The 25560-nt window shown below is 48.4% G+C and overlaps 2 protein-coding genes across 2 annotated transcripts in view; both read left to right on the forward strand.

The window, feature by feature from the left end:
• The window catches only part of LOC124251347 (carcinoembryonic antigen-related cell adhesion molecule 1-like), a 1036279-nt gene that overhangs the window by 155152 nt on the left and 855567 nt on the right, over nt 1–25560 (forward strand). The window lies entirely within an intron of this gene.
• On the forward strand, nt 9009–16761 carry LOC124251362 (carcinoembryonic antigen-related cell adhesion molecule 21-like). The gene is made up of 4 exons (XM_046684110.1): nt 9009–9072; nt 9957–10316; nt 14487–14765; nt 16694–16761. Exons 1-4 carry the CDS (start codon nt 9009–9011, stop codon nt 16759–16761), a joined length of 771 nt encoding a protein of 256 aa, XP_046540066.1.

Below are 25560 nucleotides of genomic sequence, written 5' to 3' on the forward strand. Positions count from 1 at the left end.
CCTGATGTCTAGTTTCTGGGTTGGTTAGCATCTATATTTGGTTGCAAAACCCAGCACAAACTGACCTTGAAGTGAAAAGGGGGCTCTTTTAGCTCATGTAACTGGAAGTCCAGCTACAAATTGGCTTTGGGCATGACTTGGTGCAAGGCTCCAACAACCTCAATGGATCTCCTGACAGTAGGGGAAGTGATGGTTCCCAGTTTAGAAAAAAAATCAACGCTGGGAATTGGCAATGTGGAGGGAGAAGAGAAAGATGTAGAAAATTTTGACTCTGGACTCTCCAAACCCTGCCTCATTTTGTTTTGGGTCCCTCTTCTGTCTCTTCTCAGTGCTCATGCACTTCATCCTGGAGACAGAGGTGTGGATGATGGATGACTGAGGAATGTGCTTACAATTTTAGGGTCCAGTGGCCTTCGAGGACTTGGCCATTGACATGACTCCTAGACCCTCTTAGAGAAACCCATAGAGACATGATGCTGGAGAAGCACAAGAACCTTCTCTCAGTAGCTCAGGGCAATGTTCCAAATTCTCAGGCAGCCTATTGTGTTTGGTCTTCACGACCACTTTCAGGTGTCAGAGGCTGTGGGGTTCTGGAAGTCCCATAAAGCTCACAAAGACCCAAGCTCATAAAGTTTGGGTCTAAAGCCCAGGCACCTGAGTGTCTGAAACCCTGCCACATAGAGAAAGAGATATTCTTTTTCACACTTGGTTAAGACACTTTGATTTTTAAAGTTGTAAAGGGGTAGTTTCACTGGATTCCTTCTGAAGCCTTATCTTATCTGTCTTTGAAAGATTTCAAAGATCATATGTGGCTAGTACTAAGTTTGGGAGTCATTTTGTCTCCTGCATGTTTTTCCAAGCCCGTATGGCTTTCCCATTCTCGGGGATTGACTCTATAAAGCAGACACTATATTCCAGCTGGAGCCAGAACAGCTCCGCATGATGGAGAGAATCCTCCCCAGGTGCATGTCTAGGTGAGAACGTGAAGCTGAGAGTCCTGACGGGCAATCCCTCAGTTCATCACTCTTCAAGGTGGGAGATGTGACTATGGAGCACTTGAAAAGGGGTGAGCCCAAGTTGACATGTGCCATGAGTGCAAAACTCACACTGGATTTCAAAGACTTAGAATGAAAAAAAACCTGTAAAATATCTCCTTATTAATTTTATATTGATTATCTATTGAAATTATCATGTTTTGGGTAAAATTACATTAAATTCATCTGTTTATTTTACTTTTGCAGTGTAGTGTATTAGCTTGCTATGGCTGCCATAACCAAGACCCGCAAACCAGGTGGCTAAGAACAAACAGAAATATATTGTCTTATAGTCCTGGAGGCTGAAGTCTGAGATCGGGGTGTCCACAGGGTTGGTTCCTTCTGAGGGCTGTGAGGACTCATCCATCACTCCTAGAAAGCAACAGTCAAACAACAGATAAACAAACCCCTCCGTGACTTCCTACCACATTAAGACTAAAGCACAGACTCCTTCATCTGGCCCCCAAGACCCTGCACGATCTGTCCCCAACTCGTCATGCACATTGGCCACTCCCAGTTATGAGAGGATGTGGGCGTGGCTGTGAGCAGGGAGGATGGATCTCCAGGTCCTTTCATTCCTTGGACTAGATCCCCATTTCTTAATTTTGTTGTAAGGCCATGAAGACTAAAAATCACCTGAGCCTTTTCCCCAGGAAGACTCCCTTTGGTGTAATTATTTATACAAGCCTGCCCTGCTAGGCTCATTTGCACTACCCGTTCCAACAGCTTTAAGGACTGGGTCCTAACTTTAGTCCCACAAACACATGAGCTGTTGATCCATCTGCCCTTGAACAGTGACGAAATCTGTGATACTTGCTTGTCTCAAGCCCCCAGTGTGGGAAGATGGAGAACAGTAACTTAACTATGATCCTTTTCTGCTATTTTTTGAGGGGGTTCGGAGTCACAGGTAATATTGTTATCTCCTAAGCTTCCAGGTACTTCTACACAATTGATCACACAATTGCTTGAGTATTTTGGTTTAGCTTTACAGATTAGGATAAGGAGATCCAATTTGCAAACCTCTGTATCCTACAATATGGCAATGATCTGTCCTACTGGTGGAATGTCTCAAATTATAGTATTTAGGGAAATGTTTCTCCTTTTCTCAGTGTTCTTGAGCATTACCTGGGGTGCTTTTTGCAAATGGAGATCTCTGGATTCCATGTTCTTATGGCCAAGGCTGAGAAAAATGGAGCTGAGGTGGGGATATGCTCTTCTTCTAGTGGGTGGAGCTGCAAAATGCAGACAAAGGGCATGGATGTGTTATTCTAACATCTGGAAGACAGGAAGATTAAGAAGAGTGATCCAGTCTATGACATGAACCCTCGTTTATTAGATGTAGAAGTCCTAACCATGAATCGTTGCATTTAAAATAAAGATTTGTTAAATTACTCTCAAATTCCCTCATTTGGAGATTCCTGTGTGTGCAGGGGCCCATCACACACACACCCACACACACACACCCCTCAGGGAACCTACAGGATCCCGGACTGCACCAGGCAGGCATGAGGAGCAGAACTAAGAGAGGAAATGACCCCCATTATGTCCCTGGGGCAGTCAGCCCAGAGATTGCCATGAGGGCTGAAATGAGACTGAGGGTGGGGGGAATATGTCTCAGAGGGGTGGGGGGCTGCAGGGAGCAGGGAGGACACCAGGAGGAAGGCACTCTATTCCCAAGAGAGAACACCTGTCTGTAATAGCTGTGATACAGAGGGTCCCCGGCCAGGCTGATGGTGCCTGGGTCCCAACACCAATCCTGCTCTAGGGTGTGGAATTTGCAGTCTGTGCCCCACCTGGGTGGGATTGAGGTTGACAGTGACATCAAGGGAATCCTGTAATTCCAAATTCAAAAGGCTGTCCTACAAAGTAAGAAAATACCCATGCATTCTCCACCAAGTTCCCAGGGCACACACGGCCTACATCTAAATTAGCAGGAAGCTCAGTCATTTCCTGGGTTCTTCCTCCACAGGTTCACTTGCAGAGGCACAGCGTGGCTCACAATCATCCCTGCATCTCTCCTTTGTTCAACTACTGCCACCTACTGGCAGATGATTGATAATCAGAGCCTGAGAGACTGGTCCACACCTGACCAGGAAGGAAGGACTTGGCCTCCAGACTGGTGGGGACAGGAGGGCATTAACCATTTTGAATATCTGGGGTATCAGGAAAGTTGGGCAGTCAAACATAGCTGCCCATGCGTGATGGGGACAGAGAGTTGATGGAGGACTGGGTTGAGGAACAGAACTGAGGCCTCAGCAAGAAGCACTGAACTGGGAAGTTCTTAAATGTTTTCAGGGAAAAGGCTGGATTCTCAGAGGCAGTGACTCAGCTGCAGCAGCTCAGCGGGCTGGGCACTCCTGTCTGCCCACCATCTACTGCTCCTCCCTCCAGGAGCAACAGCGTCTCCTCACTTCCACCTCCCCAAACTCACCTGTGCCCCTTTACCATCCAACTCTACATGAAGGGACCCTGGGGTCCCTTTCCTGCATTACAGGGAGGAGGAAGGGAGGCTGACTTTCCACCGACCGCCCAGCAATGGTGTCCTGAGAGGAGGGGTCAGGCAGGACCTCACATTCCCCACATCCTCGGTCCTGATCTGGGGTTGCTAGTGAAGCCCAGACACCAGCTGCTCCCTCAGGCCCTGAGAGAAGCTGTGCCACAGCAAATGACGTCTCTCCTGATTCTTCTCAGTGGGGAGGTTCTTGAAATACCTGGGAGGACCAGTCATCTACTGTGGAAGGCCTAGTCTGGAATATTCCACAGAAGCCCAGCCAAGGCCCATGAGCACAGATCCTAAGTGACAGGGCCTCCAGGGCCACAGACTCACAGCCATTTCCCCAAGTGTCCACACCTGGGCAGGGGCACCTAGAGCCTGAGTGTCCAGCCTTTGCTGGCACTGTGCTTGGAATCACCCCTCTCCCCAATGACTTGGGCCCTGGGGTTGGGTCCAGGTCATGAGTCCAGGCTGCCACCTCCTCCAATGGGAGGTTCCTCCCTGGGGTCCCCAGTGTGTGTCCCAGGGGCTTCACCCAGAGCAAATCTAAAGAGTATTTAAAGGCTGGGCGTTGTGGCAGTAAGAACACAACGTTGTCTCAGGTGGTAGAAAACGTTCCCAGGAGCTCAGAAGAAGGAATGCCCTCTAGTGGATGGTTCCTGTGGACAAAGAGCAAAAGGGGCCAGGAGAGCTCAGAGATTAGGACCGACCTTGGACTAAGGGCACATTCAGGTTCAGAAGGAGGCATATTTAGGGGTGATTAACTTATGGCTGCCTGTAGCTAACCAGCTGGAAGTCTCTCGTTTTTCAAAGGACGTAACCACAAGTCAGAATGACATCACTGGGTTACACACGAAAGTGAGATGAGGGAAATAGTACAGACATTGAGATGAAAAAAATACTTGATAATAAATCTACCTGCAATGTCATTAGACGGTCTACTCTGGAGTTCTTACCATCTTAAGAGGCATCTTAGCAATCAGTCTATCATTAGGAAAAAATATCTTATTAAGAAGAAAATTATGTCACAGGAGTTTCTCTTTATTTTCGGAATCATATACCTTGGCATCATTCCTTAAGTGTGAATCTTCATCCCAAAAATGGACTTTGTCAGAGACTGTCCAGTGTTGGGGTCTCGTTCCCAGGACCCGTGGGCTGACAGCACCCTTCCTCCAACCCAGGGCCCCCCTCTGAAGCACAGGAGCCTTTGATGCTCCCTCATTAGGGGGAGGAGCGTCTGTTTAGTGTCCTCACCATTCACCTGTCTACTCTCACACTCTGGGAAGAATCTCTTGTCCACCATTGGATTTGATACTTAAATTACCCATCTCTGCTTCTGTCCTTCATCCATACAACGTTGTGACAGGTCCAGGAGGTGCCTTCTGGTCTTGATTTTCAGGGAAGAGTTTTCAAAAACAGTCGCCTTCACCCACCTTGACCAGACCTCCACTTGAGTGTCATCATCATCACCCAAGAGGATTTGGACACTTTTTTTTGGTATCAGATGCTTTCCAACTCTTAGGGGGAAGTGTGACGCTCTCCACAGGGATGACCAGTAGAAATGGACAGAGAGAAATCACATTAGTGTTCTCAGAAGATCTATAGGAACACGTGAAAGCTTAAAATCCTAGGAGAGTCCATAAAATCCACATTCCTATGCTAAAACATGGATCCTGTCGTCTTTCAACATTTGTTTAAGAGACAAAATACAAAAGTTACATTAACAATGAACTAGAGAATAAAACATTCATCACAGTTACTGATAAAACTAAAATAGTTATTTGTTTTTCCTTAAAAGAGCACCCAGTGCATTATGTTCATTTTCACAATGATAAGAGGGCCCTTCTGTAGAAAGAGGCTTTCTATAATTTTGTGACCTGGTAGAAATGACTCCCCTTTTCCCTTTAAATCTCAAATACAAAACTAGAGGTGGCCCCTGGGCCCTCTCCCAGAACCCACCACCTGTGACCAGCAGCAGGAAGAACCGAGGCTGGAGCTCCCCCAGTCCTCAGGACAGCGAGGGTGCCCTGGGCTGTCCCTGCACCCTGATAGCCCCGAGTCCCCGGGCACTGATGGGCAGGCGCAGGGCCCGCAGCCAGACAGTCCCATGCTATCTTCGTGGCTCCATCCCAACCATCACCAGAGCCCTGTGCTTTTCACCTCCGATCCGCTCCACATCACAGAGTTCTGGAAGCCAAATACCTGCTGGAAAGCACTGAACCCGTGTGCAGCTCTCACAGGGCAGCTCCTGGGCCCTCCTTGACCCTGTAACCTCCTGCCAAGATGCAACCAGATGGACAGCCAGTCTCCTCAGGTGGGTCCCCAAGGCTGGAGGTACTTTCCCACAAGACACCTCGATCTCATCACCTGGCCCTTCTCTCCAAAGCCGGGAGCATCGTGTGGGGTGGAGGGTTTGGTCGGCTCAGCACAAAGAGCATGCAGACCCCTGTGCCAGGGAGGCAGTGCTGTAGCCTCAGGAGGTGCAAGTATGGGAGACAGAGGTTTAACGAGGAATCTGCAGTGAGAGCAGGAGTCAGAGACAGGACACAGGCCACTATGATCAATCCCTGATGGGAGATGAGGACATCAGGTCCCTTCCTTGTGCCCAGCGGGGGACTCAGAACAAAAGCCTCCACTCCAGCCACAATGTCTGCAAGGATGAGAAACAAGTCGGGCCAGATATCCAGCCATCCCTGTCTGCATCCAGTAACAATTACTTAATAAACACTGTTAAATGGGATGAGGAAAACCATACAATCAAAGTATGCACCCTGTTTTGACACTTGGGGGTCAGGGCACATGCTGTGTAGACACAAGGACACTGGCATCTGCATGGGAGGAAACCAGTAAGTACCCGCGGCTGTCCCAGGGACAGCCCTTTACCCCTTGTAGAGTCAGGAGAGAGGATGGGGCCTCCTAACAGTGAGGGGTCAGATCCCCGTTTGTCCCAGAAAAGTCACACCCCCTCCCCATCTCTACCTTGTGAGTGACTTCTCTCCCTGGAGGGCCTGGGCTGGAGCCTGTGTCCTTCCTCTTCTCACAGAGACCGGACCCGACACAAATGCTGGATTCTTAACCCAAGTGGACTTACCACCAGGGGAGGTTGGACCCCTACCCTGATCACAAAAATATCAGGGGGCAACTCCCCATCCCCAGGGCCCCTGTTTTGCGGGTGCACCTGGCTGTGGTCCCTGAAGACAGCCCATGAAGTCAGGGCTACAAGGGGAATTTCTCATCCAGGATGGGACAGGAGAAGCAAGGATCTGTGGCTATTTCCATCTCAGAGAGGCTGAGGGTCCCACGGGGCCACCCCTCTCCTAATACAGGAACCCACCTTCCTCTGTCTGACTCTCCACGTGGAGCTGCTCCAGCTCCTGGGCCCTGTGGGGATACCTAGAGCAGATGATGGACAGGGACACAGATGACTTGGATGCAACACCCTAGTGCTGGGAGAAACACTACGCATTCTGGGGACCAGACGCCAGGACTAGAGAGCTCCCAGGGTGCTTTGAGACCTCAAGAGACCACTCATTGGGCCCTTCCTTTGAAACCTCGGGGACAGAAAGCTCCTCCCGAGGGAGCACATTCGCCAGGCAGCACAGGACACTGGATCAGGAGTCCACTGGACATCGTCTGACTTCTCCCTGGGCTCATCCTGCAATGAGATGGAGTCAGGCAGTCTGAGATCCCCAGTGACAGGACCTGAGCTGACAGATCCCTGCAGCATGGAGGTCACAGCCCACCTCTGATCAGGGCTCAGGGTCAGCTCACACCCTCTGGAGCCTGGTCAGTATCCCGGGTGCAGCCCCTGACATTGGCTGCAGGTCTCCTCATGCCCTCCAGGGGGCGACATTGGGACACACAGACAACACACAGGAAATTAACACAGGAATGTGGCTTTGGCTAAGAGGGTGGAGAAGAAGCCTGATTTCCACCCGTGGGTTCAAAAGACCCTCTGGGTCCCTCCTACTTGCCTGCTTTGTCTTGCCTGCTACTTCTAAGGGCCTCAGAGCACCCTGCTCTGTCAGGGGTCCCTGTGCAGCTCCCCACTCCCTGCCTGGCACCACCCATGGGGAAGGCAGGGTGTCCACAAGAAAGCCAGGCAGAGGACAGAGGCCCCCAGGATGGTGAGGGAGCACATGGACAGGCTCAGAGCCACAGCGCAGCCAACAGACATGAAGAGGGAGGGTCTCCCTGAAACCTTCCCCTGAAGAACAAGGAGCCCACAGCCACCTGACCTCTCACCCCCACCATCCTCTCACCCAGGACACACAGGAAGCCTCCCCCTTCACACTCAGGAACTTCAGCTCCTGCTGAGACATGGGTACTCGGTCTCTATCCCTGGAAGCAGAGGCCAGGCTGGTGACACTGGAGATGGAGAGTGAGTCCCCTCACCAGCCATCACTCTGCTTGCCCCTTTCTCACCCCCAGCGTCATCTCTGTGACCTTCCTGCTGAAAGTAAATCCAACCTTCCCAGAGCATCTGAGGACACTGGGAAGACCCTGGTGGCCAGCTGGGTTTCTGTGTCACAAAAGTAATCCCCCCGGATTTGGAGACTCCTGGGTCTCTGTGGGGTGCTGACAGATCCAAGGACAAGACACAGCAGAGGCCAATGCTGGGGTGGGCAGGCTGTCCTCTCTGGGCACAGGGGTCCCCGCCAGCCTTGCTATTGAAAGTGTACTCCACAGGCCAGTGTGATCAGCATCACCTGATCTTGTTAGCTTGTTAGATGCAGACTCTCGGGTCCACCCGACACCTGCCAGGTCACAATCTGCATTTTAACAGGATCTGCAGGCCCTCCTTGTGCACAGGAAATGGGGAGAAGCTGTCCCAGCCCTCATATCTTGGGATCTCAGCCTGGCGGGGCATCCATGTTACCAAGGCAGCTGCTAAAGCATCATTTCTAAGGTGTCACCTGGACATTCACAATCTTTATAAAGTTCCACAGGTGATTCCAATGCACAGCAGAGGTGACATCTCTGTGACAAGAGTTCCAGGTGTAGCCCCCAGCCTCTGCTCTGAAGGGAAAGATAGAAGGGTATGAGAGAGGGGAGGCTGACTGTGCACTGGGACCCAGAGCTGTGAGGACTGCCCAGGACAGGATGCCCCAGGCTAGTTCTTGTCCAAACAAGGATATGTGTGTGTGTGTGTGTGTGTGTGTGTGTGTGTGTGTGTGTGTGTGTGGTGGGGAATCACTGCTGAAGAAGGCAGAGGACTCAGCAGTTCCCAGGGAACAGAAACATAGTTAGAAAGGACAGACAAAGAAGGGCACAAGGGGGGCTGGAATAGGGGAGGGAGGAGGAGGGTCCTGGGCAGAGACCCCGCCCCCAGCCCACGTGACCCAGGAAGGTCTCCTCTCCTGGGAGGAAGCTCAGCACAGAGGAAGCAGAGCTGAAGCATCTGGAGAGCAGGGCTTGTGAGCATTTCTGGAGCCCAGGCTCTTCTCACAGAGGGAGGGACAGAGCAGGCAGCAGACACCATGGAGCCCCCCTCAGCCCCTCCCCACAGAGGGCACATCCCCTGTCAGGGGCTTCTGCTGGCAGGTGAGAGGAGACATTCCCTGTAGGTGGGAAGGAGATGGGAGAACAGAGGTCTCCTAGGGACGAAAGGGCTCTAAGAGGGGACAGAGGACTTCTGTTTGGACCTGATGGGAGAGGACAGGGGACCAGAGTAGGATAGGTGGAGGGAGCTCAGCAACAGGAAAATTTCAGGATCTGGAAGTGGTGAGGGGCAGAAAAACCTAAATTACTGTTCATATAACAAGTTATTTATCACTGAGTTTTGAACTTTGAAAACTGATGATAATAATAATAATATGCAAGGTGACACCTAAAGAAAAACTTGGCTAAGGGCACGAAACATTGTCCTTACCCCAACCTCAGAAACTGGCAAATAAACACCAGGACATGGAGGGCCCTGGGAACACTCATTCATTCATCCACAGGTGTTTGCAGCCCGTCCCAGGCACTGGGGGAACAGCAAGATCAGACAAGTCCCTGCCCACAGGAGCTCACACTCTGTGGGGATGAGGAGAGATAAGCAAGAGATCTAGAATGTGATGTCGGGGACTGACATTGTCATGAAGGGAACAGAGCAGGGAAAGGTCAGAAAGTGAAGACAGAGGGTCTTTCAGTAGGTGGTAGGGAAGGCATCTCCCAAGGATGCCCCTGAGAGTAAGCAGGGCGCTGAGGGCAGTGAGGGAGTGAGCTGGCCAGACACCTGGGGAAGAGTAATGGGAACAGAGGAAATAAGTTCAGAGGGGCTGAAGTAATGGTGGTCATGCTGCTGGCTTTGACCAGTAGACACACACACAGACTCACACTCCAAGTCTAAGAGAGGAAGAGACCGCCTCAGGACCCTAGGCCTCATCTTTCCATCCCAATACATATGTCCAAATATTGATTGATCTCTCTCTCTTCCCTCCTAGTCTCACTCTCAACCTTTTGGAACACACTCACCACTGCCCAACTCACTATTGAATCAGTGCCGACCAATGCTGCTGAAGGAAATGATGTTCTTCTGCTTGTCCACAATCTGCCTGGGAATCTTGCCGCCTATGGCTGGTACAAAGGGGACAGAGTAGATCCTGATCAACAAATTGCATTGCATGTGATAGAGCAACCAGAAATTATCCCAGGGCCTCTATACAGTGGTCGGGAGAGAATGTACCCCAATGGATCCCTGCTGTTCCAGAAGGTCACCCAGGAGGACACAGGATACTATACCCTACAAGTCATAAATAAAAATTTTCACAGTGAAGTAGGAACTGGACAACTCTGCATATACAGTGAGTAGATCCTCTTCCTCTCTGACCTCTGGGTGTTGGGTGGGGCGAATTCTACTTCACACAGACAGGATTGACAGGCCTGGACTGTGCCTACATTCCCCTCTGCTTTATGTCTCGTGTTGGGGTTTAGGCATTTAGTGCAGGTCACACACAGTAGAGACAAACTTCAAAAGATTGGAATTCCTTTCCCAGAATCCAAATCCTGCAGACATTCCCTGCAGAGAGAAAGACCAGTCTGATGGGAGTAACTCAGCAGGGGGAGGTCAGTCTCAGTCCAGGACCTTGGGGCCCTCCCCAGGACCAAGACCCTGAGTAAGACCCTGCAGGACTCAGTCAGGGCCTGGAAGAGGCGCCCCTTGGGATTCTCACAGAGAAGCTCAGCCTTGGGAAGCCCCTGCCAAGACCCCTGTCCCAAGGCTCCTGAATCCAGTGACCCTGAGGACCCTGTGCCAGGGTTGGGTTTTGGTGTCCTGGGCAGGGATGACTGGGAGCAATGATTTCCTGGCTGCCCAAGTCGAGGCTCCGGAGCTGGTCCCCAGCCAGGGCTCAGCCCCAAGAGCCACATCTGGGCAGGGACAGAGCCTGGTCCTTCACCTGAGACTCAGCGTGGAGAGCACAGGTGGATAAGGTCCCCAGGCCATTAGTCAACTGCCCTGGGGGACTTCAGAGGCTCCAGAGGAAGGTCAGTGTCCTGAGGGAGGAACAAAGGAGAGAGGATGCTCCTGACAGCTCCTCTTCCACCAGGGATCAGCACAGGAGCCCGCTCTCGTGGAGGCACACAATAACGGATGACGTTTATTTGGGCATCTGCACATTACCAAGATTTACATCAGGTATTTAGGGATGTTTTAACCTTAATTCACAGACAATATGGCTTAAAGAGACTTCTTATCATTTACTGTATTGTATCTAGGGGAACCTGGGGCACAGGGGGATACGGTCTCTGGATTAGGGTCACACAGACCATGAGCAACAGATGAGAGTCACTAGGGGTCTGTCTGCAGCCACAGCCCCATCCCCTCCTCCACCTGGGGCCTTATTAGGCATCTATGGCCCCTGAGACCAGCCACTGGGACAGATCCTTTCTTCTTAGGTGGGGGAGAGATCCTGGTCTGGGGAGCGAGAGTAGATAGAGAATTCATCCGTGTTCACTCTAGAACAAAACTACCTGCATCAGCAATCAGAGTCAGCTTCCTGGACCATCAGCACCAGGCTCTGGGGTGGAGCCTGCTGGTTTTTAGTAAAGAATCTGAAAGAAGTTACTTCCCAGCCTCTTTCCAAGGACACAAGCAAATCCCATATCTGTCCCTGGACCCTCCCACTACATCTCTGCAGACCCTTCCTCCTCTTGCTCTCTGATTTCCCAGGGCAGATGTGGGTCCAGCTAGAACGGGGGGAGGGGTTCTCTCAGCCCCAGAAAGCCCCATACAGTGGAGGGGGCTTCACAGAGGGAGAAGAAAGGAGGATCCTTAGGATCAACTTCCTTTTTGTTGTTGTTGAATTGCAGAAGTTCTTTATTTATTCTGGATATTAATCTCTTACCAGACATGATTTGCAAATGTTTTCTCCCAATCTGTAGGTTGCCATCACTCTCTTGATTGTATCCTTTGATACATGAAAGTTTTCTGTTTTGATGTAATTGAACTTACCTATTTTTTCTTTTATTGTTTGTGCTTTTGGTGTCATATCTATGAAATCATTGGTAAATCCAATTTCAAGAAGAGCTTCCTCTGTTTTCTTCTAAGACTTTTATGGTTTTGACTCTTGTGTTTAGATTTTTGACCCATTTTATGTTAATTTTTGCACATGGCGTGAGGTAAGGGTCCAGCATCTTTCCTTTGCATGTGGATATCCAGCTTTCCCTTTACCATTTCTTTTTTTTTTTTTTTTTTTTAAAGATTTTATTTTTTCCTTTTTCTCCCCAAAGCCCCCCGGTACATAGTTGTGTATTCTTCGTTGTGGGTTCCTCTAGTTGTGGCATGTGGGACGCTGGCTCAGCGTGGTCTGACGAGCAGTGCCATGTCCGCGCCCAGGATTCGAACCGACGAAACACTGGGCCGCCTGCAGCAGAGCGCGCGAACTTAACCACTCGGCCACGGGGCCAGCCCCTCCCTTTACCATTTCTTGAATTGATTTCCTCCCCCATTGAATGGTCTTGGCAATCTTGCCAAAAATCATTTGACCATATATGCCAAGGTTTATTTCTGGAGTTTCTATCTATTCCATTGGGATATATGTCTGTCTTTATGCCAGACCCACACAATGTTGGTTACTGTAGCCTTGCAGTCAATTTTGAAATCAGGAAGTGAGAGTCTTCCAACTTTGTTCCTTTTCGAGATTATTTTGGCCATTTGGGGTCCCTTGAGATTCCACATGAATATTTGGGAGTTTCGATTTCTATGAAATACTTTGTTGGGATTTTGATAGGGAGTGCATTGAATCTGTGGATCTCTTTGGGTAGTACTGTCATCTTAACAATATTAAGTCTTTCCATCCATGAACATGGACGTCTTTCTATTTGTGTCTTCTTTCATTTCTTTTAGCAACATTTTATAGATTTCCACGTACGAGTCTATTGCCTCGTTGGTTAATTCTGAAGTACTTTTTTTCTTTTTTTTTTTATTGAGTTATTGATAGGTTACAATCTTGTGAAATTTCAATTGTACATTAATGTTTGTCAGTCATGTTGTAGGTGCACCACTTCACCCTTTGTGCCCACCCCCCACCCCACCTTTCCCCTGGTATCCACTAAACTGTTCTTGGTCCATAGTTTTAAATTCCTCATATGAGTGGAGTCATACACAGATTATCTTTCTCTTGCTGGCTTATTTCACTTAACATAATTCTCTCAAGGTCCATCCATGTTATTGCAAATGGAATGATTTTGTTCTGTTTTGCAGCTGAGTAGTATTCCATTGTATATATGTACCACATCTTCTTTATCCATTCGTCTGTTGATGGGCACTTAGGTTGCTTCCACGTCTTGGCTATTGTAAACAGTGCTGCAATAAACATTAGGGTGCACAGGACTTTTGGGATTGCTGACTTGAAGTACTTTTTTTCTTTTTGATATTATTGTAAATGAAATTGTTTTCTTAATTTTCTTTTCAGATGTTCATTATTAGTGTATAAAAACATGATTTTTGTATGCTGATTTTGTATCCTGCAACTTTGCTGAATTCGTTTATCAGTTCTATCAGTTTTTTTAGAATCTTTATGGTTTTCTACACATAAGTTCATGCCATCTGCAAACAGACGTAATGAACTTCTTCCTTTTCAATCTGGATGCATTCTATTTTTTTTTTCTTGCCTACTTGTTCTGGACTGGATTTCTGGGCTATGTTGAATAGGGGTGGTGAAAGTAGCATCCTTGTCTTCTTCCTGATCTTAGAGGAAAATATTTCAGTGTTTCCCCATTGAGTATGATGCTAGCTGTGGGCCTTCCATGTAAGGCCTTCAGTATCTTGTAGTAGTTCCCTTCTATTCCTAAGAGTGCCAGTATTTTGTTAAATCAGTAACCGATTCTTTAGAGATTTCCTTCACCGTGATATTCAATCCACAGACTTGGAAGTAAGCCCTCTTCAGCATGAGAAATCCTTTAGATTAGAAGCTCTCCAGGTCCTTGGGTTGTGGACAGTGGGTGGGGCCATCCTCATTCCCTAATAAATTATTTAACAAGAAGTAAATGCCTTCTGTACTTTACAGGAAGTTCCCTGGGCCCCAGAGATGGGCTGGGATGGCAAGCCTGCCTTCCCCAATAGACACAGAAGTTTACATGAGGATCAGGGCCTGACCTTTTAAAGTCACAAAAGTTCTAGAAAAGAGTCACACAAGAGTCCACAGGGAAAAAAATCCACTCGATGATGAGGTTATAGGACGTGTAGACTGAGAAGAGTTTCCTGGTGCTGGAAATACAGAGATGTCCAGGGGAACTGATCAGGGGTCACCCTGGGGTGATCTGGGGGTCAGAGAGGAGGGGCCACCCTCTCCTCACAAATTGTCACCTGAATAAATACTCACAACGCTGTGCACAGGGCCAGGGCCATCTTCTGGGTCACCTTCACACAGTTCACCGTGGGAGCTGGGAACTGGCTGAGATCTCTGAGGAAGGAGCCTGGCTCCAAGCCCCAGGCCCCTTCTCCATCAGTCACTTCCTCTGTTTCTCCACAGAGCCAGTGGCACAGCCCTCCATCCAAGCCAGCAACATCACAGTCACAGAACAGAAGGACGTCGTGGTCCTGACCTGCCTCACCAATGACACTGGGATCTCCATCCAGTGGTTCTTCTATAACCAGAGTCTGCGGCTGACAGAGAGGATGAAGCTGTCCCACGAGAACCACACCCTCACCATAGACCCAATCACAAGGGAGGATGCCGGGGATTATCAGTGTGAGGTCTCCAACCCAGTCAATTCCATCAAAAGTGACTTCATCACCCTGGCTGTGAGCTGTGAGTGACCTTCGACCTCTCCCAGTTCCTCTCTTGTATATTCCACTGGCACAGGGTGAGAAATGGATGAGAAAGTGGGAGCTTCCTCCAGAGCCTGTAGAACAGCATGGATAAGAACCCCAGAATTAGACTAATCTTGTTGTCTTGGTTCTGATATGCATCAGATGTTTGACCTTAGGGAAGACACTCAACCACCTGAGCCTCAATTTCCTTACCTATAAAACTAGACTAGAACAGCTGGATCTTGGGGGGGATGGGTGTAAGGATGTTTATTAGGAGGTTAATGAGATTATTGCCCTTAGACAGGGTCATTCACAGAGTCAGGGCTCAATCAAAACTAGCAGCTATTATTTTATTAATGTTATTAACTGTAAAATCAAGAACTAGTTATATCACTTCCCAGTTCTGTGACTTCTATAGACCATTTAGGTATTTTATGGGTCTCAGATTCTATTTACGCACAATGGGGATGACACACCCTCTCTCTCCTGGGGTGGAAGGATCAGATGAGATGGACATAAAGTATTTTCCACTTTTGCTGGCACACAGGAGGCACCTGAAAACAGTCAGCTCACATTATCATTACTAATAAGCATTGGGTTGACTGGTAGAGCCTGCCCTCTAAGACCATCAATAATGATGGAAAGAAGCAGAGGGAAGAGACGTAATGTGAGAGGAAAGGAGGCCTTAAAAAGAAAATGAACAAGACATGGGACTGGCTACCTGTGGGAGGATGTGAGGAGTTAGAGCAAGTCCAAGGTTTCAAATGTGAAACAAACACTGATGACCATACTCACAGAGACCACACACAGACCTGGGGGACATTTCCCTCTTCCCACCAGGCCCTTCCCCTGCAAGGCCCCTTGTGGTTTCCGCTGGAATGGACTTAGGCCTTCATCTCCTCCCCCTTTCTCTTCTCCTTTCAGCAGAAAAAAACACCACAGGCCTCCCTGTGAGGGCCATTGCATGCATCGTGATTGGGGTCCTGGTCGGGGTGGTGCTAGTGGCTGCCCTGGGGTATTTCCTGTTCCTTACAAGGACTAGCAGGTATGCTGGTATCTCTCACATGCTGCTCCTGTCCCCCAGGCTGACCCCAGGGCAGGGAGGAAGGAGACGCCTTCCTCAGATTCTGAGCCTGGCTCTCCACAGCCCCCCAACTTCCCTGGTGGATTGTCCCCTCTCCTTCCATCCAGCTCCTCCCTCACCAGCCACTGACCTGGGGCCGCTTCCTCAACCTTCCTTATTTATAGATTAGGCACAAGTAAGGAACCAACCCTTTAATGTTGTCCTAGTTCACTCAGCGGACGCACAGTGGTGCTGGCAGATAGTAAGAGCTCAGTGAATGGTACCTCCTGTTCTTTATTTCTTTCTGCCCATCTGGTGAGGGGAATTTACAGCCTGCATCTGAGGGTCGTCCTGGCCAAGATCACACAGCAGAGAGTGGAAAAACCTGGACAGGCTGGGTGGAGACAAATGCCCCGCATGTGGCAGATGCAGTAACCACAGCCCCTGACATGTGAGACGGAGAACCTGGGCCTGGCCAGGACAGCAGATGCCAGAATGTCCTTTACGCCCCATGTCCAGGCAGATGGAGATAAAGGACAAGGCCACTGTCACATCTCAGCATCTCCTGGCCTGAGGGGCGGGTGTAGTAACAGCAGGGTCTCCACATTCAGCAAGCTCCAAGCTCCTCAGGCCCCCCAAGTGTCCTACACACGCTGGCCTGCTTTCCTTCTGAGGGTCTCGGCACTTCCACTCAATCAGACCCTGGTGGTTTGATTCCTTTCCTGGGTCCTTTGTCCCTTCTTGACAACTTTCTCCTGGACCCCCATCGGCCTGCGGGTCCTCCCCCTCGGGGCCCAGGACAGATGTGGCTTCTTAAGGCCTTTCCTCAGATCCCCTCTCCTGGGCCCTCCCCTCCTAAACAGCATTGGTGGAGAAAGGAGGTCTCCACCCCCTCCTTGGAAGCGAAGACTCCCTTTGTCCCCTCTTCTGACACCAAAGCTGTGACCTCTCCTGGCACCCCTCACAAACAAGCCTGACCTTTACTAGGACCAGTGGCCAGCCTGACCTCACAGAGCACCGGCCTCCAGCATCCTCCCCCGGTGAGTGTACATTCAGCCCAGGAGCGGCTGGGAGCCCCTGGTCCTGCCCAGTATCCACTCCTGCCAGTCATCTCCGGCCCTCTGATCTTTCCCCTGGAGCTTCAGCATAGGGGATCTCAACTGGTTAGTCAGCCCTGACCTGTGGGATCTGATCAGGGGCACCACCTCGCCCTAAATGGACACTAAAATGACAAGAGGGTCTCTCACCTTGTTCTCTGGGAGCTGAGGTCCCCATCACCCTTGGGGGGATGGGTCTGAGCTTCCTCATCCCTCGGCGCTAACTCCTGTCTCTGCTCCCAGGCCGTGGTTCCTCCAGTAGCTCTGCCTCCCCGGTAAGCCCATCCTGTCCCTGTCCCTTTGCCCTGGGGAGGGGGGGGGGTCCCAGCTGCGTAGGCTCACAGCAGGAGGACCATTCAACCCTGAAGCTCAATACAGACCCCTACTCCCCAGAACATCCAAGACAAGCAAGCGCCACCCTGGCCAGGAGTGGGCCCCACTTCCGGAGCATTACCACCCCACATCCCTGGTCCCCTCAGTCAACCTGAGGAGAATCCTGGAGACCAGCCAGGAGTACAGTGGGTGTCTGGAGCATCAGTCAGCAGTCCTGGGCTAACGAAGGTCAGGGGGCAGCATGAACCAGGATTGGGGTGCAGGGCCACAGGCTTGGAGATTGCTGTTCAGGAGGCAGTGCCGGTCACTCCTGAGGAGAAATGACTCTCCCTCCCTGTCCCCTGATGCCTGCTCTCTCCCCTTCCCAGGCCCGTCTACCTAGCTCCAGGACAGCCATTCCCATCTACCAGGTGAGTGTGGGCAATGAACGTTCAGGTGCCACAGGCCCAAGGGGGCCCAGGATCTAACCTCAGTCCACCCCTGGCTGTTCTGCAAGGTTCAGGGAACAGCAGTAAAAAGTGGAATAGAGGATGGTAAAAGGAGGGAAGGGACTGAGGGCAGAAAACCCCCAGCCCAGCCAGGCCCCCCACAGAGCATCTTGGGTGGGCCCAGGGCCTGGGAGAGGCTGGGACACGTTCTGAGAATGTTACAGCAGCTCAGAGGCCTCTTCTCTCTTTTACAGGAATTACTATATCCTCATGCAAACACTTACTGTCAGATGGACCACAAAGCAGATGTGGCTTCTTAGTTTCCTTCAGGAAATTCCCCTTAAGGGCTGTGGGGAGAGGCCCTCCTGAGACACACCCCCCCCCCCAACCCAGCAAGTCCCTTGTGGGGTCAAGAGCTGCAGCCTGAGCCAGAGAATCAGCTCTGCGCTCTGAAGATATTCAGGGACCTGAGCCTAGGGATTGGGGTCCCTCCTGGATGTCTGGAGACCCAGACAGGCTTCCCTGAGCCCTGGATGGAAGAGAACAAAGTCTCCCATCACCCCAAAGGAAGTGGGGGGCTCCTAGAGAAAGTGGCTTGGCCTGTAACCCACTGTTGACCACCTGAGACATCTGAATAAAAAGGACTTTCCCCTCATTTGCCATTTTTCTGCCCATGGGCTCCTCCCACCTAAAACTCACCAGGCTCCCATGGCAACAGGACAAAGTGTCTCCTCCTTGACCTGATCCATGGGCCTCCTCCCACCTGTGCCTGACCTGCAGCACCCCCCCCCCCACACACACACACACACACACCTGGGCCAGCAGTTCTCACTCCCTCCCTGAAGAACTGACATCACTTGGGAAGGGTGATGTTCCCATTTAGGTTCACTCGGATGGGTGCGCCCACACTCACACAAACCAAGGTGCTCCATCACCAAGGCACAGAGCCCACAGTTCACAAGGATGTTCTGCCATTGCCCAAGCTCTGTTTTTCAGAAGATAGGAAAGTTACAAAACCTGCAAAGTTTCAGCTCTAAGTTACTCCTTATCCCATCAGCACACAGCATTGGCTTAGACAAGGTGACGCCTCTTGCTCATTTTCTATTGCTGCTGTAACAAATTACCACAAACTTATCAGTGCAAAACAAGACAAGCCATGGTGTCAACATGGCTCTGCTCTTTCTGGAGGCTCTAAGGGACAGTCCGTTTCCTTGCCTTTTCAGGCTGTTAGAGGCTGCCTGCATTCCTTGGCTTATGGACCCTTCCTCCATCTTCAAAGCCAGCAGCACAGCATCGAAGTCTCTGTGTGCTCTGTGTCCATCATCACATCTCCTTCTCTGCTTCTGCCTCTGCTGCCTCCTTCTTTCACTTATAAGAAAGAAACCTGGATTATACTGAACCCATCCAGATAAACCACCATAATCTCTCAATCACATGATCCTTAATTTAATCTGAAAATTCCCTTTTCATGTAACTTATCCACAGATTCTGGAGATGAAGATGTGGACACCTTTGAGGGACCTTTGTTCTGCCTACCACACCTCTCAAGGCCGTGTTCATTATCTTTCACTACAAACGGCCCTTGGGCACTCTGGACTTGGTCATTCTGACTGTGAGGTCAGTTTCCACAATGAAGTTCATAGCACCCTCACTACTCCCGAGCCATGGAAATGGAGGCCAGTCCAAACTCCCTGAAGCCCTCTCCACCTCTCCCTTGTTAGTCATGCTCAGTTGTTAAGAATGAAAATAAAGCAGACACAACTCAAAGATCACACTCCCAAGCCCTTGGATAGTTTGTGGTCGTCAGCACCACGGACAGTGTCACAGCGATGCTCAGCCCAGGGGCTGCAGCAGGGAGGATGCAATGAGAAGGGACTGTGGGAAAGAAATACTACCCATGTCTATTCTGCATGAGAGAGATGCAATAAGGGAGAGTTTTGTTGCTTATTACAGGATAACCTAATTCTGCTGTAATTTATAAATCACAAAACTTTTGCGTGTGTCTGGACTTTAGTTGTTGGCACATCCATGACAACTCCCCACGTGGCGGATTCTACATCCAGAGGGTGGCCTGAGGAGACTGAGAGCCTGCTCTGGGCTCTCAGGGAATCTCCCTGTCCCTGAGAGTCAGGCCACTGTCTTGCCTAGGAGTATAGAGGAACAGTTTCATGATTAACTTCTGACCCTCGGTGCCCGATCTTGGAAACATACCCATCATAAAGCCTGGAGCACCCCCTGAGCACAGCATCCTGTTCCCCAATCCCCAGCTGAACCCCCTGGGCAGCAGGACTGAGCCACACCCCTGGGCTACTCTCCCAGCTCCTCCAGGCTGAGCCCTGTGCCTGTGTCAGAGGCCTTTGCCATCTGCCTTCTTTCCCAGCAGAGCAAACATTCCTCCCGAGGGACACGTGGGGCATGAGGATCCATCTCTCAGCGTAGAACAGACACCTAGGGCTCCCCGATCTGTCTGTGACCTGCAAGGGAAAAGAAAAGACCAGGACCTCATAGTCACCCCCATCTTTCTCTTTCTCATCCATGTCCCACCCACAGAACCAAGCCTGACTCTATGGACTCAGCCCTGTCCTTCCCAGGGGCTCAGGTCCAGTCTGCCCACTCAGGGTGCCCGGTATAATGGCCACATGGGTGTTCTTATTTTTATTATTTCTTTCCTTCTGCTTTGAATTCGGTTCATTTTGACTTCATTTGAGCAAAATGAAACTAGAATGAATTTTTCTAGTTTCTTGTGGGATGAACTTAGATTATTGACTTGAGATATTTCCTCTTTTCTAATGTAAGCATTTAGTGCCATAAATTCCCACTAAATACTGCATAAGCTGCAGCCTACAGTTGGTGGGGGGGGGGGGTCATTTTTATTCCATGAATTTAATTCTGTGTTTTTCACTTTCCTTTGAGACTTCCTCTTTGACCTGTAGATTATTTAGAAATATGTTGTTTATTTTCCAATCATTTTGGAGATTTTTCCTGTCATCTTTCTGTTACCAATTTCTAGTTTGATTCTATTATTGTCAGAGAACATTCTCTGTTTGATTTAAATTATTTTAAATCTGTTTAGATTTTAGACATGCCACCAAGCATAAGCAACAACAACAAAAAAGATTAATTGGACATTCCTCCCTTTGGCCATTTCTAATGGTAGGTCAACTAGCAACAAACTATCATAGTCTTCTTTCATCAGAGAATGTCCTTATTCCCCTTCAATCCTGAAGGATAATTTCGCCAGATATAGAATTCATAGTTGACAGTTCTTTTCTTTCAGCACTTGAAAAATGTGCCACTTCCTTCTGGCCCCTGTGTTTTCAGATACAAAATCTGCTGTCATTTAAATTAGTGGTCCTTAATAGACAGCAGGTTGTTTCTCTGGCTGTTTTTAAGATTTGTTTCCCTTGTCTTCTGTTTTCAGAAGTTTGCACGTGTCTTAGTGTGAATTTGCTTAGGTTTATCCTTTTTGGGGTTCACTCAGCTTCTTGAGCCATTATTTCTTCAATACTTTTTCAGTCTATAGGGTTTTTTTCTGTCTACTTCCAGTACTCCCATGCTACAAATGTTAGATTCTTTTGTTATTGTCCCACAGATCACTGGGACTCTGTTCATTTTCCTTCAGTCTGCTTTCTGTCTATTCTTCAGAAGGAGTAGATTCTATTGATCTGTTCAAGTTCATTGATTCTGTCTTTTACCACCTCCCTTTCACTATTGAGTCCATCTGTGAGTTGTTTTCACATAAGTTACTGCATTTTTTCAGTTCTGTAATTTCCCTTTGGTTCTTCTTCATAACTCTTATTTTTTGCTGAGGTTTTCTATTTTTTTGAAAGGATTCATAATTGATTATTGAGGTATTTTTTATGATGACTCATCTTGGAATTGGAGTCAGTTGATTGTCATTTCTCATTCAAATTGCGGTTTTCCTGGTTCTTGGTCTGATGAGTGATTTTTTATTGTATCCTGGACATTGTTGTTATTGTGTTAGTAGATTTTCTCATACTAAATCTTCAGTTTTGGCAATGAGTTGCCCTGTTTTGGTTTAGCATGTAGGTGGATTCTGGCCTACTTTTGTGGGCTTTGGTTTCCATGCTCTTGTAGTTTCAGAGGCCTCCCCAAACAGAACCTATGTGATCAGTGTATTGATTAGGATTACTCAATACATATAACAAATAATAATAACAAAAATAACAATAACTGGGGCTTGAACAAGTTAGAAGTTTGCTTTTTTCTCACGCAAACATAAATATAAGGGGGTTTTTTATGGGCTGATTATGTCCCCCCAAAAAATTCAGATGTTGAATTTTATACCTCAAAATGCAACTGTATCTGGAAATAGAGGCTTTTCTCCTTTTTTTTGTTTTGAGGAAGATTAACCCTGGGCTAACATCTGCTGCCAATATTCCCCTCTTTTTGCTGAGGAAGACTGTCCCTGAGCTAACATCCATGCCCATCTTCCTCTACTTTATATGTGGGATGCCTACCACAGCATTGTGTGCCAAGTGGTGCCATGTCCACACCCAGGATCCGAACCAGTGAACCCCAAGCTGCCAAAGCAGAACGTGCAAACTTAATCACCGTGCCACTGGGCTGGACCCTGGAGATAGAGCCTTTAGAGAGGTAATTAAGTTACAATTAAGCCGTTAGGGTGGGCTTTAATCCTATCCAGCTGGTGTCCTTATAAGAAGAGGAAGTTAGGACATACAGAGAGACACCAGGAATGTGTACACACAGAGAAAAGGCCATGTGGGGATACAGAGAGAAAATGGTCATCAGCAAGCCAAGGAGAGAGCCCTCAGGAGAAACCAACCTTGCTGACACCTTGATTTTGGACTTCCAGCCTCCAGAATTGTAGGAAAATAAAAATAAGTTTCTGTTGTTTAATCTACCCAGTCTTTGGTATTTTACTATAGCAGCCCCAGCAAAGTAACAGAGGTTAGGGTGGCTCATGGTGTCAGAGACCCAGGTACCTTCCATGTGGTTGCTCTGTCATTATCAACACATGGTTAAGATCTCACAACCCAAGATGACTGCTTGAGCTCCAGCCATCACATCCACATTCTAGCCAGCAGGATGGAGGAATTGAAGAAGAGAAGAAGGCACAGTCTGCCTTTTAAGGACATAATTTGGGAGTCACATATTACATTCCCACTTACATCCCAGTGGTCAAAACTTAGCTGTAAAGCTACACCTAAAAGAGGCTAGGAAATGTAGCTCCAATCCTAGACAGCCACATAACCAGAATTAGGGTATTCATTTACTAAGGAAGAAGGTGAAAACGAACGTCTGCCATGGTCATGAAGAAGAAAATGGATAAATAAATGTGCTATCCAAACAATGGAATACCATGTAGCTATTAAAAAAAAAAATAAGATAGTTCTTGGGGCCAGCCCAGTGGCACAGAGGTTAAGTTTGTACATTCCACTTTGGTGGCCCAGAGTTTGCCAGGTTCAGATCCTGGGTGCGAACCTACGCACCACTTGTCAAGCCATGTTGTGGCAGCATCCCACATATAAAGAAGAGGAAGATGGGCACAGATGTCAGCTGAGGGCCAGTCTTCCCCAGCAAAAAAGAGGAGGATTGGTAGCAGATGTTAGCTCAGGGCAAATCTTCTTCAAAAAGAAAAAAGAAAAAAAGAAAAAGAAGATAGTTCTTCTGGTTAAAGATAGTAAATTGATCACATAACTTTACATACTCTATCCATGACCCCATGAAAATGATAACAAAGGAATAAAAAAACAGGAAGGACAAAAGAGGTGACATCAGTGGAAGAGAGGTCAACATACTTTGAGAAAACAGAAAGAGGCAAAATGGTAACTCACCTGTAGAAGGAACTATGACTTAGGATGCAGTCAGAGGAGAATATCAGACCAACTGGCCCCAAACCCAGAGAGACTCAGGATTTGAAAGCCCCAAGTAGGAAAAAGGGTGATGGAGGGGAAAATAGAGAGGCAGGGAAAAAGTCTCTACAGAGGCAGGCCCCATCCTACATTCCCTTTCACCAAATGATGACAGGCAGTGCCTTCCCTTAACGAAAAAAAAAATAGTCATAAATACAAAGAAAATTAAAGGAAGTGTACAAGACGTGAAGCCCAACATCTGAATAAGGGTAGTTCTAGAAAGAAAAAAATGAGAAAATGGAGGGGACAGAATTAATTTAAAAATAGTACCAAAAAATCTCCCAGAATTGAAAGGCGTAAAAAAGACATGCACCAAGGCACGTCATGATGACTTCCAGCATCCCAGAGACAAAGAAAAGATTGCAAAAGTCCCAAGGGGAAGAAGGACATCACACTGACAGGGAAAAGTCAGAACGGCACTAGATTTCTCAAAACAACCGTAGAGCTCAGAAGACAATAGAGCAATAAGGTCAAAATTCTGAAAGAAAATAACCTAGAAATCTATACCCAGCCAAACTATCAGCCAGATGTGAGGGGGGAGTGAAGACATTGGAGACACACAGCCCTCAGAAAACCTCTTTCTCATGCACCCTCCCAAGAATTCACTGGAGGATGTGCTCCAATAGCAAAACAAGCAGGTAAATCTACAAAGGGAAAGAAATGATGCTGAAAACAGGAGATCCAAATCAGAAAAGTGGTAAAGAGTGTTCCAGAAAGACTGCTGCACTGAAGACCTAGGAAACAATGAATCCAGACTGAAAAATGATGAAGGGCTCCAGGGGGGAGGCCTGCAGGAGAAAAGATAGAGTAGGTGATGGGGTGGATGATGCGATGGAGCATCTGAACACAATCAAAGCTGTGTGCATGGAAAATTATGCTAATAAAAACCAAAGTTACTCCTAACTCACGTGAGAACAGAAGCCACATAGCTGGTCCACAAAAGCTAGTCACACATGGTCCTCCATCCTCCCTTTTCTCTGCTGTGATGACTTTGGGACCCACAGGTTAAAGATAGAGCAGCTACGAGACTAAAGGAGCTGAGTCCCTGAGTCATCACTAGATAGACACTCGTCAGGAACATCATTTTCAACTGTATGTGAGTGAGAAATAAACTTGCGTTGAGTTAAGCCACTGAGATTTAGGAGTTGTCACGGGAGCTAGTGGCATCTTAACTTGGTCTCACACACACACACACTTCCATTTTGTTGACCTTAATTCTGAGTTGTTGCGAATATACTTTCTCTTTCTTTTGTCTCGGGTTTTTTTTAAAAGGTTTAACTGTTTGGAGTTTTTTGGGTTTTTTTTAAGATTGGCACCTGAGCTAACATCTGTTTCCAATCTTTTTTTTTTTTCCTTCCTCTGTTTCTCCCCAAAGCCCCTCAGTACATAGTTGTATATTGTAGTTGTGGTCCTGCTGGTTGTGCTATGTGGGACGCTGCCTCAACGTGGCCTGACGAGTGGTGCCATGTCTGCACCCAGGATTCAAACCAGAGAAACCCCAGGTCGCCAAAGCAGAACACGTGAACTTAACCACTGGGCCACAGGGCCAGCCCCTCTTTCCTCTTAGTTTTTTTAAGATGACAACAAACTTAAGGCATTTGATCACTCTTATTTCACATATCTCTACTTTAGCATGTTCTCTGTTTGTCTCTTTTATTTGAACGTTTCTTCCAAGGGTTTCAATAAGGGTCTTTGTGTGAGAATATTTTTATAAGGCCCTCATCTTATGATAACAATTTGGCTAGATATAAAAAAGCCTAGGGGCTGGCCCCGTGGCCGAGTGGTTAAGTTCGCGTGCTCCGCCGCAGGCGGCCCAGTGTTTCGTCAGTTCGAATCCTGGGCGCAGACATGGCACTGCTCATCAAACCACGCTGAGGCAGCATCCCACATGCCACAACTAGAAGGACCCACAACTAAGAATATACAACTATGTACCGGGGGGCTTTGGGGAGAAAAAGGAAAAAAATAAAATCTT

The sequence above is a fragment of the Equus quagga genome, chromosome 13, assembly GCF_021613505.1.
Source record: "Equus quagga isolate Etosha38 chromosome 13, UCLA_HA_Equagga_1.0, whole genome shotgun sequence".
In the NCBI taxonomy this organism is placed as follows: domain Eukaryota; kingdom Metazoa; phylum Chordata; class Mammalia; order Perissodactyla; family Equidae; genus Equus; species Equus quagga.